At 46.9% G+C, this 16739-nt stretch overlaps 1 protein-coding gene across 1 annotated transcript in view; it reads left to right on the top strand.

Moving 5' to 3' along the window:
- LOC119954463 (membrane frizzled-related protein) overlaps positions 1-16739 on the top strand; it is a 66883-nt gene that overhangs the window by 17321 nt on the left and 32823 nt on the right. Inside the window, exons 6-7 of the mRNA XM_038779688.1 lie at positions 4133-4361; positions 11087-11217. Of these exons, the coding sequence (XP_038635616.1) occupies positions 4133-4361; positions 11087-11217 (360 nt within the window). The remainder of the gene's footprint in view (positions 1-4132; positions 4362-11086; positions 11218-16739) is intronic.

Below are 16739 nucleotides of genomic sequence, written 5' to 3'. Positions count from 1 at the left end.
GCTTTCCTCTATTTCAAGCAATTATCTAATTCCCCTTTATGAAAAAATGAAAATTGCTTATTGTCACGAGTAGGCTTCAATGAAGTTACTGTGAAAAGCCCCTAGTCGCCACAATCCGGCGCCTGTTCGGGGAGGCTGGTACGGGAATCGAACCATGCTGCTGGCCTGCTTTCAAAGCCAGCGATTTAGCCCAGTGTGCTAAACCAGCCCCTTAACGCAGTTCACGGACATTTCTTTAACAATACTTGTGGAAGAGAATTCCACGTTATAACCAACCTCTGAATGACAAGATTGTTGGTAAGTCCTCCCTGACTAAATCTGTGATATTCCATTTCCACCCCCTTATTACCCAACCAATGGAATTTGCCCATCACTATTTACCATTCTGTAACTTCTCATTGTCTTGAAGGTTTCTATCAAGATTGTTCCTCATGCCTCTCACCTCCTTCTAGACCGACTATTCTATGTCCTGGATAGAAACATAGAATATCAGCAACCTTTTTATTGCCTTGTTTAATAATGCTGGCCCCTTACTGACCTGTGTATTGGCTCAATCTGGTCTATTTAAATCTTAGCATTTAATGTGTATTCCCAATCTTCTGTAATATACTGCACATTTGCATGTTTAATACATTGAGCTGTGTCTGCCACCTCACCGATTCTTCCTGATTTCCTATTGATGCCCTCAGTTTTTCAGTCTGTGCGGAAATGTGCCGAACCTCGCAGCGGGTGCATTGATGAACATTCAAATTGCTCCTTTGAACCTCAAATGTATTTATGTCAGAGAGTGATTTAGAGCACAGGAAGGGTCTATATCAGCTCCCTGTTGAGCAATCCACTCACTTCCATTCCCCCGTAGCCCCAGGGCTTTACTTCTTTCAGTTGTCCGTACATTGTCAACATAATAAAGAGGGCTCAGCAGAGAATTTATCACATTTTTTCAGTCCAAGAGGTTTTCTTCAAGACTCAGCCTGGTGTAAATTGCAGATGCACTAATGATGATTTACCAAAATTCACTAGACTCTGGGGTGGTCCCGGTGGATTGGAAATTAGCGAACGTGACACCACTGTTTAAAAAAGGAGGTAGGCAGAGAGTGGGTAATTATAGGCCAGCTAGCTTAACTTTGGTAGTAGGGAAGATGCTGGAATTATCATCAAGGAAGAAATAGCGAGGCATCTGGATAGAAATTGTCCCATTGGGCAGACGCAGCATGGGTTCATAAAGGGCAGGTCGTGCCTAACTAATTTAGTGGAATTTTTTGAGGACATTACCAGTGCAGTAGATAACGGGGAGCCAATGGATGTGGTATATCTGGATTTCCAGAAAGCTTTTGACAAGGTGCCACACAAAAGGTTGCTGCATAAGATAAAGATGCATGGCATTAAGAGTAAAGTAGTAGCATGGATAGAGGATTGGTTAATTAATAGAAAGCAAAGAGTGGGGATTAATGGGTGTTTCTCTGGTTGGCAATCAATAGCTAGTGGTGTCCCTCAGGGATCCGTGTTGGGACCACAATTGTTCACAATTTACATAGATGATTTGGAGTTGGGGACCAAAGGCAATGTGTCCAAGTTTGCAGATGACACTAAGATGAGTGGTAAAGCGAAAAGTGCAGAGGATACTGGAAGTCTGCAGAGGGATTTGGATAGGTTAAGTGAATGGGCTAGGATCTGGTAGATGGAATACAATGTTGACAAATGTGAGGTTATCCATTTTGGTAGGAATAACAGCAAAAGGGATTATTATTTAAACGATAAAATATTAAAGCATGCCGCTGTGCAGAGAGACCTGGGTGTGCTAGTGCATGAGTCACAGAAAGTTGGTTTACAGGTGCAACAGGTGATTAAGAAGGCAAATGGAATTTTGTCCTTCATTGCTAGAGGGATGGAGTTTAAGACTAGGGAGGTTATGTTGCAATTGTATAAGGTGTTAGTGAGGCCACACCTGGAGTATTGTGTTCAGTTTTGGTCTCCTTACTTGAGAAAGGACATACTGGCACTGGAGGGTGTGCAGAGGAGATTCACTAGGTTAATCCCAGAGCTGAAGGGGTTGGATTATGAGGAGAGGTTGAGTAGACTGGGACTGTACTCGTTGGAATGTAGAAGGATGAGGGGGGATCTTATAGAAACATTAAAAATTATGAAGGAAATAGATAGGATAGATGCGGGCAGGTTGTTTCCACTGGCGGGTGAAAGCAGAACTAGGGGACATAGCCTCAAAATAAGGGGAAGTAGATTTAGGACTGAGTTTAGGAGGAACTTCTTCACCCTAAGGGTTGTGAATCTATGGAATTCCTTGCCCAGTGAAGCAGTTGAGGCTCCTTCATTAAATGTTTTTAAGGTAAAGTTGGATAATTTTTTGACGAATAAAGGGATTAAGGGTTATGGTGTTCGGGCGGAAAGTGGAGCTGAGCCCACAAAAGAACAACCATGATCTCATTGAATGGTGAAGCAGGCTCGAAGGGCCAGATGGCCTACTCCTGCTCCTAGTTCTTATGTTCTTATGTCACGAACAGGAGTATGAAGAGGATCAAGATAAGATCTGGGCTTCACAGGAGGACAGCTAATCTTCGGGGAGGTCCCGAGAATGATGCACTGCACTCTGAAAACTTCTTTTGATGGCCAGTGTATTGACAAAGGGGATATTTTGTGCTCCAGGCTATGTAATATCAGCACTGAGGTTATTGTGAATAATAAACAATATCATAGAATTTACAGTGCAGAAGGAGGCTATTCGGCCCATCGAGTTTGCACCGGCTCTTGGAAAGAGCACCGTACTTTGGCCCACACCTCCACCCTATCCCCGTAACCCTAGCTCACCTTTTTGGACACTAAGAGCAATTAATCATGGCCAATCCACCTAACCTGCACACCTTTGGACTGTGGGAGGAAACCGGAGCACCCGTAGGAAACCCACGCACACACGGGGAGAACGTGCAGACTCTGCACAGACAGTGACCCAAGCCGGGAATCGAACCTGGGACCCTGGAGCTGTGAAGCAACTATGCTAACCACTATGATACCGAGCTGCCCATTAATATTTAGAGTAATTGCAAAATACTATATTTCAGTGGTGACTAAACACTGAAACTAAAATTCTTGTTTAAAAAGAGAGAAAATTAAATGAGAAATTGGAAATAGACAGACGTGTACCTGAGATACGGCATCATCAGTGAGGAAAATAGGGCAAATAACAAGGGCAAACACAACACAGGGGTAGATACAGAGTAACACTCCCTCTACACTGTCCCCATCAAACACTCCCAGGACAGGCACAGCACGGGGTTAGATACAGAGTAAAGCTCCCTCTGCACTGTCCCCATCAAACACACCCAGGACAGGTAGAGCACGGGGTTAGATACAGAGTAAAGCTCCCTCTACACTGTCCCCATCAAACACTCCCAGGACAGGTACAGCACGGGGTTAGATACAGAGTAAAGCTCCCTCTACACTGTCCCCATCAAACACTCCCAGGACAGGTACAGCACGGGGTTAGATACAGAGTAAAGCTCCCTCTACACTGTCCCCATCAAACACTCCCAGGACAGATACAGCACGGGGTTAGATACAGAGTAAAGCTCCCTCTACACTGTCCCCATCAAACACTCCCAGGACAGGTACAGCACGGGGTTAGATACAGGAAGGGAACTACGCCTGTCAGACAGAATGATGCTGCAGGAAAGAAAGGACAGTGCCTTTTTTTCATTTTTACGAATAAAGTTAGAGTACCCAATTCTTTTCTTTCCAATTTAGGGGGAATTTTGCTTGGCCAATCCACCTACCCTGCACATCTTTGGGTTGTGGAGATGAAACCCACGCAAACACGAGAAGGGTGTGCAAACTCCACACAGTCTGTGACCCGGGGTTGGGATCGAACCCAGGTCCTCGCCGCCATATGGCAGCAGTGCTAACCACTGTGCGACCCTGCTGCCTCTGAAAGGACTGTGACTGCATGATAGCTGACCCTAATACATTTGAGATAAAGGGATGTGTTGGGATGTAATATTCCCCTGTTACTTGATTCCAGTGCAGCTTGTGACTCTGAGGGGGAAACTATCATTGATGCTGCTGCTCATTCTTATCGAGGTAACAGGCTCGAGATGCGCTGAATTGTTTTTTTCTCCATTTGTAGTGTGTGGTGGAATCTTTCGAAATTCCGAAGGTTCATTTTCCAGCCCCCATTACCCGGCACAATATCCGGCAAACCTGGTATGTGTTTGGTGGATTGTGGCAGAGCTGGGGCACGTGATCCAGTTGAAAATCGACTCACTGAACATTGAAGGGCAGTCACCGTGTCACTTTGACCGACTGGATCTCCATGAGGAGACGGGAAACGGGCTTCATTCTCACCAGATAGCGAGGTCAGTCGATCGTCTGTGTCAAAAAAAAAACAAGGCTGTGTTAAGAATAAATATTGGCAATTCTCAGTGAATTTGGACTCATTTTAACTGAGTTTACTGGATGGGAATCAGATGGGTGGGATGACGGTTTTACATCTATAGAATCCCTACATTGCAGAAGGAGACCATTTGGCCCATCGAGTCTGCACTGACCCTCTGAAAGAGCACCCTGCCCAGATCCACTCCCCACCCTATCCCTGTAACCCCACCTAACCTGCACATCTTTGGTCTTTGGACTGTGGGAGGAAACCGGAGCACCGGAGGAAACCCACCCAGACACAGGGAGAAAGTGCCAACTCCACACAGTCAGTGACCTGAGGTGGGAATTGAACCCAGGTCGCTCGCACTGTGAGGCAGCAGTGCTAACCACTGTGCCACCCTTTTGCCCAATTCCATGAAGCAGGTGGGGTGTAAAACCAGCATTGCTCCCGATTCTGTCAGCTTCCCCATCAGTGGCTCAGATTAACCTGATTCTCGAAAATCTGAGTCATTCTCCTCAGCCAGTTTCTGATTCTACCGCCATTCTGCTGTTTGGTATTTTATTTAAAATGTTTAAAAGGTTAAATACATGTCAAGTTTGAACCTTTCCCCCTCTCCCTGTTGTTTTCTTTCTCTCTCTGGTAAATCTGTGTGTGATCTGAATATGACCAGTTGCTAATTTGCAGTTTCACACGTTTGCTTGTGTTTATTTTTTTTATTCAGTTGGACTGTGGGTCCTCCATGTCCCAGTGAAATGGGCATTGATTCAGCAGGTCAGGGCCGCTGTCAGTTCAAGTCTGGGGACTGGAGCAGGAACCACGTAAACCAGGGGTGGGAAACTACGGCCCGCGGCCCGCATGCGGCCCGCCAAAGGTCTTTATGCGGCCCACCAAGTCATTAAAAATTTTTTTTTTTTTTTTTAAGGTTAATGGGGTGGGGGGGGGGGGGGGGCTGTTGGGTTACTGGTATAGGGTGGATACGTTGACTTGAGTAGGGTGATCATTGCTCGGCACAACATTGAGGGCCAAAGGGCCCGTTCTGTGCTGTACTGTTCTATGTTCTATATGAGGCGCCCAGAATCATAACCGGGTGAAGTAATTATTTTACTTAATATACTATGCGGCCCTTTAAAATTGTGAATTTCAGAATGTGGCCCTTGCACGGAAAAGTTTGCCCACCCCTGACGTAAACAGTCAGTGTACAGTCAGTGTACTGTCAGTGTACCGTCAGTGTACAGTCAGTGTACCGTCAGTGTACAGTCAGTGTACAGTCAGTGTACAGTCAGTGTACCGTCAGTGTACAGTCAGTGTACAGTCAGTGTACAGTCAGTGTACAGTCAGTATACAGTCAGTGTACAGTCAGTATAGTCAGTGTACAGTCAGTATAGTCAGTGTACAGTCAGTATACAGTCAGTATACAGTCAGTGTACAGTCAGTGTACCGTCAGTGTACAGTCAGAGTACAGTCAGTGTACCGTCAGTGTGCAGTCAGTGTACAGTCAGTATACAGTCAGTGTACAGTCAGTGTACAGTCAGTAAACAGTCAGTGTACAGTCAGTGTACAGTCAGTGTACAGTCAGTGTACCGTCAGTGTACCGTCAGAGTACCGTCAGTGTACCGTCAGTGTACAGTCAGTGTACCGTCTGTGTACAGTCAGTGTACAGTCAGTGTACAGTCAGTGGGCAGTCAGTGTACAGTCAGTGTACAGTCAGTGGGCAGTCAGTGTACAGTCAGTGTACAGTCAGTGTACAGTCAGTATACCGTCAGAGTACCGTCAGTGTACCGTCAGTGTACAGTCAGTGTACCGTCTGTGTACAGTCAGTGTACAGTCAGTGTACAGTCAGTGTACCGTCAGTGTACAGTCAGTGTACAGTCAGTGTACAGTCAGTATACCGTCAGAGTACCGTCAGTGTACCGTCAGTGTACAGTCAGTGTACCGTCAGTGTACCGTCAGTGTACAGTCAGTGTAGAGTCAGTGTAGAGTCAGTGTACAGTCAGCATACAGTCAGTGTACAGTCAGTATACAGTCAGTGTACAGTCAGTGTACAGTCAGTATACAGTCAGTATACAGTCAGTGTACAGTCACTATACAGTCAGTGTACAGTGTGTACAGTCAGTGTACAGTCAGTATACAGTCAGTATACAGTCAGTGTACAGTCAGTGTACAGTCAGTATACAGTCAGTATACAGTCAGTGTACAGTCAGTATACAGTCAGTATACAGTCAGTGTACAGTCAGTGTACAGTCAGTGTACAGTCAGTGTGCAGTCAGTGTACAGTCAGTGTACCGTCAGTGTACAGTCAGTGTACAGTCAGTATACCGTCAGAGTACCGTCAGTGTGCAGTCAGTGTACAGTCAGTGTACCGTCAGTGTACAGTCAGTGTACAGTCAGTATACCGTCAGAGTACCGTCAGTGTACCGTCAGTGTACAGTCAGTGTACCGTCTGTGTACAGTCAGTGTAAAGTCAGTGTACAGTCAGTGGGCAGTCAGTGTACAGTCAGTGTACCGTCAGTGTACAGTCAGTGTACAGTCAGTATACCGTCAGAGTACCGTCAGTGTACCGTCAGTGTACAGTCAGTGTACCGTCTGTGTACAGTCAGTGTACAGTCAGTGTACAGTCAGTGTACCGTCAGTGTACAGTCAGTGTAGAGTCAGTGTAGAGTCAGTGTACAGTCAGCATACAGTCAGTGTACAGTCAGTATACAGTCAGTGTACAGTCAGTGTACAGTCAGTATACATTCAGTATACAGTCAGTGTACAGTCACTATACAGTCAGTGTACAGTGTGTACAGTCAGTGTACAGTCAGTATACAGTCAGTATACAGTCAGTGTACAGTCAGTGTACAGTCAGTATACAGTCAGTATACAGTCAGTGTACAGTCAGTATACAGTCAGTATACAGTCAGTGTACAGTCAGTATAGAGTCAGTATACAGTGTACAGTCAGTGTACAGTCAGTGTACAGTCAGTATACAGTCAGTGTACAGTCAGTGGACAGTCAGTATACAGTCAGTGTACAGTCAGTGTACAGTCAGTATACAGTCAGTGTACAGTCAGTATACAGTCAGTATACAGTCAGTGTACAGTCAGTGTACAGTCAGTATACAGTCAGTGTACAGTCAGTGGACAGTCAGTGTACCGTCAGTGTACAGTCAGTGTACAGTCAGTATACCGTCAGAGTACCGTCAGTGTACCGTCAGTGTACAGTCAGTGTACCGTCTGTGTATAGTCAGTGTACAGTCAGTGTACAGTCAGTGTACCGTCAGTGTACCGTCAGTGTACCGTCAGTGTAGAGTCAGTGTAGAGTCAGTGTACAGTCAGTATACAGTCAGTGTACAGTCAGTATACAGTCAGTGTACAGTCAGTGTACAGTCAGTATACAGTCAGTATACAGTCAGTGTACAGTCACTATACAGTCAGTGTACAGTGTGTACAGTCAGTGTACAGTCAGTATACAGTCAGTATACAGTCAGTATACAGTCAGTGTACAGTCAGTATACAGTCAGTATACAGTCAGTGTACAGTCAGTATACAGTCAGTATACAGTCAGTGTACAGTCAGTATACAGTCAGTGTACAGTCAGTATACAGTCAGTATACAGTGTACAGTCAGTGTACAGTCAGTGTACAGTCAGTATACAGTCAGTGGACAGTCAGTGGACAGTCAGTGGACAGTCAGTATACAGTCAGTGTACAGTCAGTATACAGTCAGTATACAGTCAGTATACAGTCAGTGTACAGTCAGTGTACAGTCAGTATACAGTCAGTGTACAGTCAGTGGACAGTCAGTGTACAGTCAGTATACAGTCAGTGTACAGTCAGTGTACAGTCAGTATACAGTCAATGTACAGTCAGTGTACAGTCAGTATACAGTCAGTGTACAGTCAGTGTACCGTCAATGTACAGTCAATGTACAGTCAGTATACAGTCAGTGTACAGTCAGTATACAGTCAGTGTACAGTCAGTGTACAGTCAGTATACAGTCAATGTACAGTCAGTGTACAGTCAGTATACAGTCAGTGTACAGTCAGTATACAGTCAGTGTACAGTCGATGTACAGTCAGTATACAGTCAGTGTACAGTCAGTATACAGTCAGTGGACAGTCAGTGCACATTCAGTGTACAGTCAATGTACAGTCAGTATACAGTCAGTGTACAGTCAGTATACAGTCAGTGTACAGTCAATGTACAGTCAGTATACAGTCAGTGTACAGTCAGTATACAGTCAGTGTACAGTCAATGTACAGTCAGTATACAGTCAGTGGACAGTCAGTGCACATTCAGTGTACAGTCAGTATACAGTCAGTGTACAGTCAATGTACAGTCAGTATACAGTCAGTGTACAGTCAGTATACAGTCAGTGTACAGTCGGTGTACAGTCAGTGTACAGTCAGTGTACAGTCAGTGTACAGTCAATGTACCGTCAGTATACAGTCAGTATACAGTCAGTGTACAGTCAGTATACAGTCAGTGTACAGTCTGTGTACAGTCTGTGTGCAGTCTGTATACAGTCAGTGTACAGTCACTATACAGTCAGTGTACAGTGTGTACAGTCAGTGTACAGTCAGTATACAGTCAGTATACAGTCAGTGTACAGTCAGTGTACAGTCAGTATACAGTCAGTATACAGTCAGTGTACAGTCAGTATACAGTCAGTATACAGTCAGTGTACAGTCAGTATACAGTCAGTATACAGTGTACAGTCAGTATACAGTCAGTGTACAGTCAGTGTACAGTCAGTATACAGTCAGTGTACAGTCAGTATACAGTCAGTATACAGTCAGTATACAGTCAGTGTACAGTCAGTGTACAGTCAGTATACAGTCAGTGGACAGTCAGTGTACCGTCAGTGTACAGTCAGTGTACAGTCAGTATACCGTCAGAGTACCGTCAGTGTACCGTCAGTGTACAGTCAGTGTACCGTCTGTGTATAGTCAGTGTACAGTCAGTGTACAGTCAGTGTACCGTCAGTGTACCGTCAGTGTACAGTCAGTGTAGAGTCAGTGTAGAGTCAGTGTACAGTCAGTATACAGTCAGTGTACAGTCAGTATACAGTCAGTGTACAGTCAGTGTACAGTCAGTATACAGTCAGTATACAGTCAGTGTACAGTCACTATACAGTCAGTGTACAGTGTGTACAGTCAGTGTACAGTCAGTATACAGTCAGTATACAGTCAGTATACAGTCAGTATACAGTCAGTGTACAGTCAGTATACAGTCAGTATACAGTCAGTGTACAGTCAGTATACAGTCAGTATAGTCAGTGTACAGTCAGTATACAGTCAGTGTACAGTCAGTATACAGTCAGTATACAGTGTACAGTCAGTGTACAGTCAGTGTACAGTCAGTATACAGTCAGTGTACAGTCAGTGGACAGTCAGTGGACAGTCAGTATACAGTCAGTGTACAGTCAGTATACAGTCAGTATACAGTCAGTATACAGTCAGTGTACAGTCAGTGTACAGTCAGTATACAGTCAGTGTACAGTCAGTGGACAGTCAGTGTACAGTCAGTATACAGTCAGTGTACAGTCAGTGTACAGTCAGTATACAGTCAATGTACAGTCAGTGTACAGTCAGTATACAGTCAGTGTACAGTCAGTGTACCGTCAATGTACAGTCGATGTACAGTCAGTATACAGTCAGTGTACAGTCAGTATACAGTCAGTGTACAGTCAGTGTACAGTCAGTATACAGTCAATGTACAGTCAGTGTGCAGTCAGTGTACAGTCAGTGTACAGTCAGTATACAGTCAGTATACAGTCAGTGTACAGTCAGTATACAGTCAGTGTACAGTCGATGTACAGTCAGTATACAGTCAGTGTACAGTCAGTATACAGTCAGTGGACAGTCAGTGCACATTCAGTGTACAGTCAATGTACAGTCAGTATACAGTCAGTGTACAGTCAGTATACAGTCAGTGTACAGTCGATGTACAGTCAGTATACAGTCAGTGTACAGTCAGTATACAGTCAGTGGACAGTCAGTGCACATTCAGTGTACAGTCAATGTACAGTCAGTATACAGTCAGTGTACAGTCAGTATACAGTCAGTGTGCAGTCAGTGTACAGTCAGTGTACAGTCAGTATACAGTCAGTGTACAGTCAATGTACAGTCAGTATACAGTCAGTGGACAGTCAGTGCACATTCAGTGTACAGTCAGTATACAGTCAGTGTACAGTCAATGTACAGTCAGTATACAGTCAGTGTACAGTCAGTATACAGTCAGTGTACAGTCGGTGTACAGTCAGTGTACAGTCAGTGTACAGTCAGTGTACAGTCAGTGTACAGTCAATGTACCGTCAGTATACAGTCAGTATACAGTCAGTATACAGTCAGTGTACAGTCTGTGTACAGTCTGTGTGCAGTCTGTATGCAGTCTGTATGCAGTCTTTGTACAGTCTGTGTACAGTCGGTGTACAGTCAGTGTACAGTTGTTCAGAAATCAATATTTATTGTTCTGTTTCAGATTTCCAGCAAATGCAGTATTTTGCAGTTGTACAAATTCAGTACAAATCTGCAGTGATTTTTGTATGTTTATTAAGTATTGCTTTTCACTGCATTTATAAATAAGCAGGATGTTACAGGCCATTTGTCAGTTGGGATCAATAACACCATCAATCTCAGTATAAACACTAGCTGGCTCGTGCTGGGAGGTTGGGAGTGTTCTGAGTTCGATTTTTATAACACTTTTTGGTTCCCTCTCAACAGGTTATGTGGGAATGTTGCACCTCCTACTGTTAATACCAACACTAGCAGGGTTAAAGTTTCTTTTGTATCAGACACAAGTATTGGAGGACGTGGTTTCACAGCTCGATACTGGATAATTGCATCAAGTGACAGTAAGTTGATTTAAGATCTGCTGCAGATAGTTTGGGGTGGATGTGAGTGATCCGAGGGAGGGGCTGGGGATTGGTGTATCTGGACAGTAATCCAGGGAACAGATTACCTTCCTGTTTGGGACTGTCCAAATAGCATATTGAAATTAATTGGATCAATATTGACATCTGCTTCAAAGCACTGGAAGAACGGGAAGCCCTGGCCAACATTCATCCTTCAACTAACAGCATGTAAGCCAATCACTGCTGTGTGTTCACAGACTGGCTGCTATCTTTACCACAGATCAGTATAGTCACTGCAATTCAACGTAATTTAATGTGGTAGTTTTGATTTTGTGTGATTGTGATGTCAATCGAAAAAACGACAGGGAGAGATACAAAGAAAGTATCAACTTGCTGTCATCCATTTTCTACCAACAGTCAAACCAACTCCTATTATTTCTGAAGCAGCGTGAGACAGTTCCAGGAGATTTAAGGTGTTATGTAAACGTACGTCTTGCTTTTCTCCTCCTGCATCCTCATTGCTTGCTTCGAGAGCATCAACATCCATCAAACTATTGCAACTACTCCCCTTCCCAAAGTTTCGAGCCCTGCTTCAGTCCAACACTACAGGCATGGGATACCTCACTCAAGTGACAGTCCTTCATGTGTCAACCCAGAACAGGAGGACATTTTTAAAATGAGAAAGAGCACATTACAGCCTGTTGCTCATACCTCAGGGTCACTGGTTAACAATCAAGACTGAAATCCTGTCTGTTTCTAACCCCTCCCAACACTAGAGTCACAAGGAGATGGGAGAAGATTTTTAAAATTGAATTTTATGGGACGTGGGTGTTGCTGCTAGGCCAGCATTTGTTGCCCTTCCTTAATTGCCCATCAGAAGGTGGTGATGAGTTGCTTTCTTGAGCCGCTGCAGTCCATGTGGTGTAGGTACACCCACAGTGCTGTTAGGGAAGAATGATGTGGAAATGCCGGTGTTGGACTGGGGTGAGCACAGTAAGAAGTCTTACAACACCAGGTTAAAGTCCAACAGGTTTGTTGGAGTCACTAGCTTTCAGAGTGCAGTTCCTTCCTCAGGTGAATGGTTCCAGGATTTTGACCCAGCGATAGTGAAGGAACGGCGATATATTTCCAAATCTGGATGGTGTTGTGATATCACGAAACTGCTCAAGGCACCGGAAGCTGCAAATGCTATGGGCCCGAGCAATATTCCTGCAATAACACTGAAGACTTGCGCTCCAGAACATGCTGTGCCATAAGACAATTATAACACTTGTATTTACCTAACAAAGCACGGTAGCATTGTGGATAGCACAATGGCTTCACAGCTCCAGGGTCCCAGGTTCGATTCCGGCTTGGGTCACTGTCTGTGCGGAGTCTGCACATCCTCCCCATGTGTGCGTGGGTTTCCTCCGGGTGCTCCCGTTTCCTCCCACAGTCCAAAGATATGCGGGTTAGGTGGATTGGCCATGATAAATTGCCCTTAGTGTCCAAAATTGCCCTTAGTGTTGGGTAGGGTTGCTGGGTTATGGGGATAGGGTGGAGGTGTTGACCTTGGGTAGGGTGCTCTTTCCAAGAGCCAGTGCAGACTCGATGGGCCGAATGGCCTCCTTCTGCACTGTAAATTCTATGAAAGTAGAAACTTGCCCAGCGGTACCCTGTCCACCCTTAGCAGGACAAATCCAACCTGACCAATTACTGCTTGATCAGTCTACTCTAAAACATCAACAAAATTATGGAAGGAGTACTTAACAGCGGCACTTACTCAGCAATAATCTACTCACAGACGCTCAGTTTGGGTTCCGCCCAGGTCACTCAGCTCCTGACTTCGTTAAACCTTGGTTCAAATATGAACAAAAGAGCTGAATGCCAGAGGTGAGGTGAGAGTGACTGCCCTTGACATCAAGGCAACATTTGACCGAGTGTGGCATCAAGGAGCCCGAGCTAAACTGGAGTCAGTGGGAATCAGGGGGAAAACTCCCCGCTGGTTGGAGTCAAACCCGGCACAAAGGAAAATGGTTGTGGTGGTTGGAGGTCAATCTTCTCAGTCCCAGGAAATCAATGCAGGAGATACTCAGCATAGTGATTGCACAATGTTCAACACCATTCATGGCTCCTCGGATAATGACGAAGGCTGTGTCCACATACAGCAAGACCGGGACAACATTTAGGGTTAAGCAGACAATTGGCAAGTAACATTCATTTTTAAAAAAATAAAAAAAATTTGTATTTATATAACAACAACGAACCACAATAAAATACCAACAATAACAATAATGGTAGCCGTCATAAACATTCGCCCATCCTCAATGAACAACAAAACATATTAATAACAACTTAAATTAACACAATGTTAAGTTACATAACCATAGAAAAAATAGAAACAATAATAAAGAACCCCCCCCCCCCGGGTTGCTGCTGCTATTGACCAAGATACCTATCTCTGAGCCAGGAAGTCCAGAAAAGGCTGCCATCGTTTATAGAACCCTTGTACTGATCCTCTCAGGGCAAATTTGACCCTCTCCAATTTTATAAATCCCGCCATGTCACTGATCCAGGTTTCCACACTTGGGGGCCTCGCATCCTTCCACTGCATCAAGATCCTCCGCCGGACTACTAGGGACGCAAAGGCCAGGACACCGGCCTCTTTCGCCTCCTGCACTCCCGGCTCTACCGCAACTCCAAAAATCGCGAGTCCCCACCCTGGTTTGACCCTGGATCCAACCACCCTCGTCACCGTCCCCGCCACCCCCTTCCAGAATTCTTCCAGTGCCGGGCATGCCCAGAACATATGGGCGTGGTTCGCTGGACTCCCCGAACATCTAGTGCACCTGTCCTCACCCCCAAAGAACCTACTCATCCTAGTCCCGGACATGTGGGCCCGGTGCAGCACCTTAAATTGGATGAGACTAAGCCTCGCACATGAAGAGGAAGAGTTAACTCTCTCCAAGGCATCCGCCCAAGTCCCGTCCTCTATCTGCTCCCCAAGTTCCCCTCCCATTTAGCCTTCAGCTCCTCCACTGACGACTCCTCCCCCTCCTGCATTACCTTATAGATGTCAGACACCTTCCCCTCTCCGACCCACACCCCCGAAAGCACTCTGTCCATCGTCCCCCGCGACGGCAGCAGAGGGAATCCCTCTACCTGTCGCCTAGCAAACGCCTTTACCTGCAAGTATCTGAACATGTTCCCTTGGGGAAGGCCAAATTTATCTTCCAGTTCCCCCAGGCCCGCAAACCTCCCGCCAATAAACAGGTCCCTCAGTTTACTGATGCCCACCCTTTGCCACCCCTAAATCCCCCATCAGTGTTCCCCGGGATGAACCGATGATTGCCACCCAGTGGAGCCTCCATCGAGCCCCCTGTTTCCCCCTTTGCCGTCTTCACTGTCCCCAGATTCTTAGGGTCGCCGCCACCACCGGGCTCGTGGTATACCTCTTAGGGGAGAGCGGCAAAGGTGCCGTTACCATGGCACCCAGGCTCGTACCTCTGCAAGACACCATCTCCATTCTTTTCCACGCCCCCCCCCCCCCCCTCTCCATCACCCATTTACGCACCATTGATATATTGGCTGCCCAATAGTACCCCAAAAGGTTGGGCAGCGCCAGCCAGCCTCTATCCCTCCCTCGCTCCAGGAAAACCCTCTTCACTCTCGGAGTCCCATGTGCCCACACAAAGCTCAAAATACTGTTAGTCACTCTCCTAAAGAAGGCCCTGGGGATGAAGATGGGCAGGCACTGAAAGAGGAACAAGAACCTCGGAAGTACCGTCATTTTGACGGACTGCACCCTCCCCGCCAACGACAATGGCAGCATGTCCCACCTCTTGAACTCCTCCTCCATCTGATCCACAAGCCTGGTGAAATTATGCTTGTGAAGAGTCCCCCAGTCCCTGGCCACCTGCACCCCCAGGTACCTAAAACTCTCCCCTGCCCTTCTAAGCGGGAGCCTACCAATTCCTTCCTCCTGGTCTCCAGGGTGCTCCACAAACACCTCACTCTTGCCTAGATTTAGTTTATAGCCTGAAAAGGTCCCAAACTCAGCTAGCGGCTCCATCACCCCCGGCATCCCTCCCACCGGGTCCGCCACATACAGTAACAGGTCATCGGCATACAACGACACCCTATGTTCCTCCCCACCTCGCACCAAACCTCTCCACCTCTCTGAATCCCTCAACGCCATCGCCAGCGGCTCGATTACCAATGCAAACAACAAGGGGGACAGGGGGCAACCCTGCCTGGTCCCTCGGTAAAGCCGGAAGTACTCCGACCTCCTCCTATTCGTGGCCACGCACGCCATCGGGGCCTCATATAGCAGCCGTACCCATCTAATGAACCCTTCACCAAATCCAAACCTCCCCAACACCTCCCATAGGTACCCCCACTCCACTCTATCGAAGGCCTTCTCCGCATCCAGTGCCACCACTATCTCTGCCTCCCCCTCAATCGCCGGCATCATGATGACATTCAACAACCTCCGCACATTCGTGTTCAGCTGCCTTCCCTTCACAAAACCTGTCTGGTCCTCGTGTACAACCCCTGGCACACAGTCCTCTATCCTGGTGGCCAGGATCATTGCCAGCACCTTGGCATCCACATTAAGGAGAGATATGGGCCTGTATGAACCACACTGCTGGGGGTCCTTGTCCCTCTTTAAGATTAAAGAAATCAGCGCCTGCGACATCGTCGGGGGCAAAGACCCCCCTTCCCATGCCTCATTAAGTGTCCGCACCAGCAAGGGGCCCACTAGGTCCACAAACTTTTTATAAAACTCCACCGGGAACCCATCCGGCCCCGGCGCCTTCCCTGACTGCATCTGCCCGATCCCCTTAACCAGCTCCTCCAGCTCAATCGGCGCACCCAGCCCCTCCACCTGCTCCTCCTGCACCTTCGGGAAAGATAGCCCGTCGAGCAACCTCTCCATTCCCCTCCTCTCCCCCGTTGGCTCCGACCGGTACAGTTCCCCGTAAAAGTCCTTGAAGACCTCATTCACCTCTACCCCCTTCCGCACCACATTCCCACTCTTATCTTTCACTCCAGCAATTTCCCTAGCCGCATCCCGCTTGCGGAGCTGATGAGCCAGCATCCTACTCGCCTTTTCACCATGTTCGTACACTGCCCCTTGTGCCTTCCTCCACTGTGCCTCCGCCTTTGTAGTGGTCAGCAAATCAAATTCAGCCTGCAGGCTGCGCCTCTCCCCCAACAGTCCCTCCTCTGGTGCCCCTGCATACCTCCTGTCTACCTCCAGCATCTTTCCCACCAGTCTATCCCTCTCACTCCTCTCGCTCCTCTCCCTGTGTGCCCGGATGGATATCAGCTCCCCACGAATCACTGCCTTCAGGGCTTCCCAGACCATCCCCACCCGGACCTCCCCCGTATCATTCACCTCGAGGTACCCCTCAATATTTGCCCGGACCCTCCTACACACCTCCTCCTCCGCCAACAACCCCACATCCAACCGCCACAACGGGCGCTGGTCCCGCACCTCCCCCATCTCCAACTCTATCCAATGCGGAGCGTGGTCGGAG

The sequence above is a fragment of the Scyliorhinus canicula genome, chromosome 19, assembly GCF_902713615.1.
Source record: "Scyliorhinus canicula chromosome 19, sScyCan1.1, whole genome shotgun sequence".
Taxonomy (NCBI): Eukaryota; Metazoa; Chordata; class Chondrichthyes; order Carcharhiniformes; family Scyliorhinidae; genus Scyliorhinus; species Scyliorhinus canicula.
The sequence above is the reverse complement of the archived record's forward strand: the minus strand, read 5'-3'. Positions and strand labels throughout refer to the sequence as shown.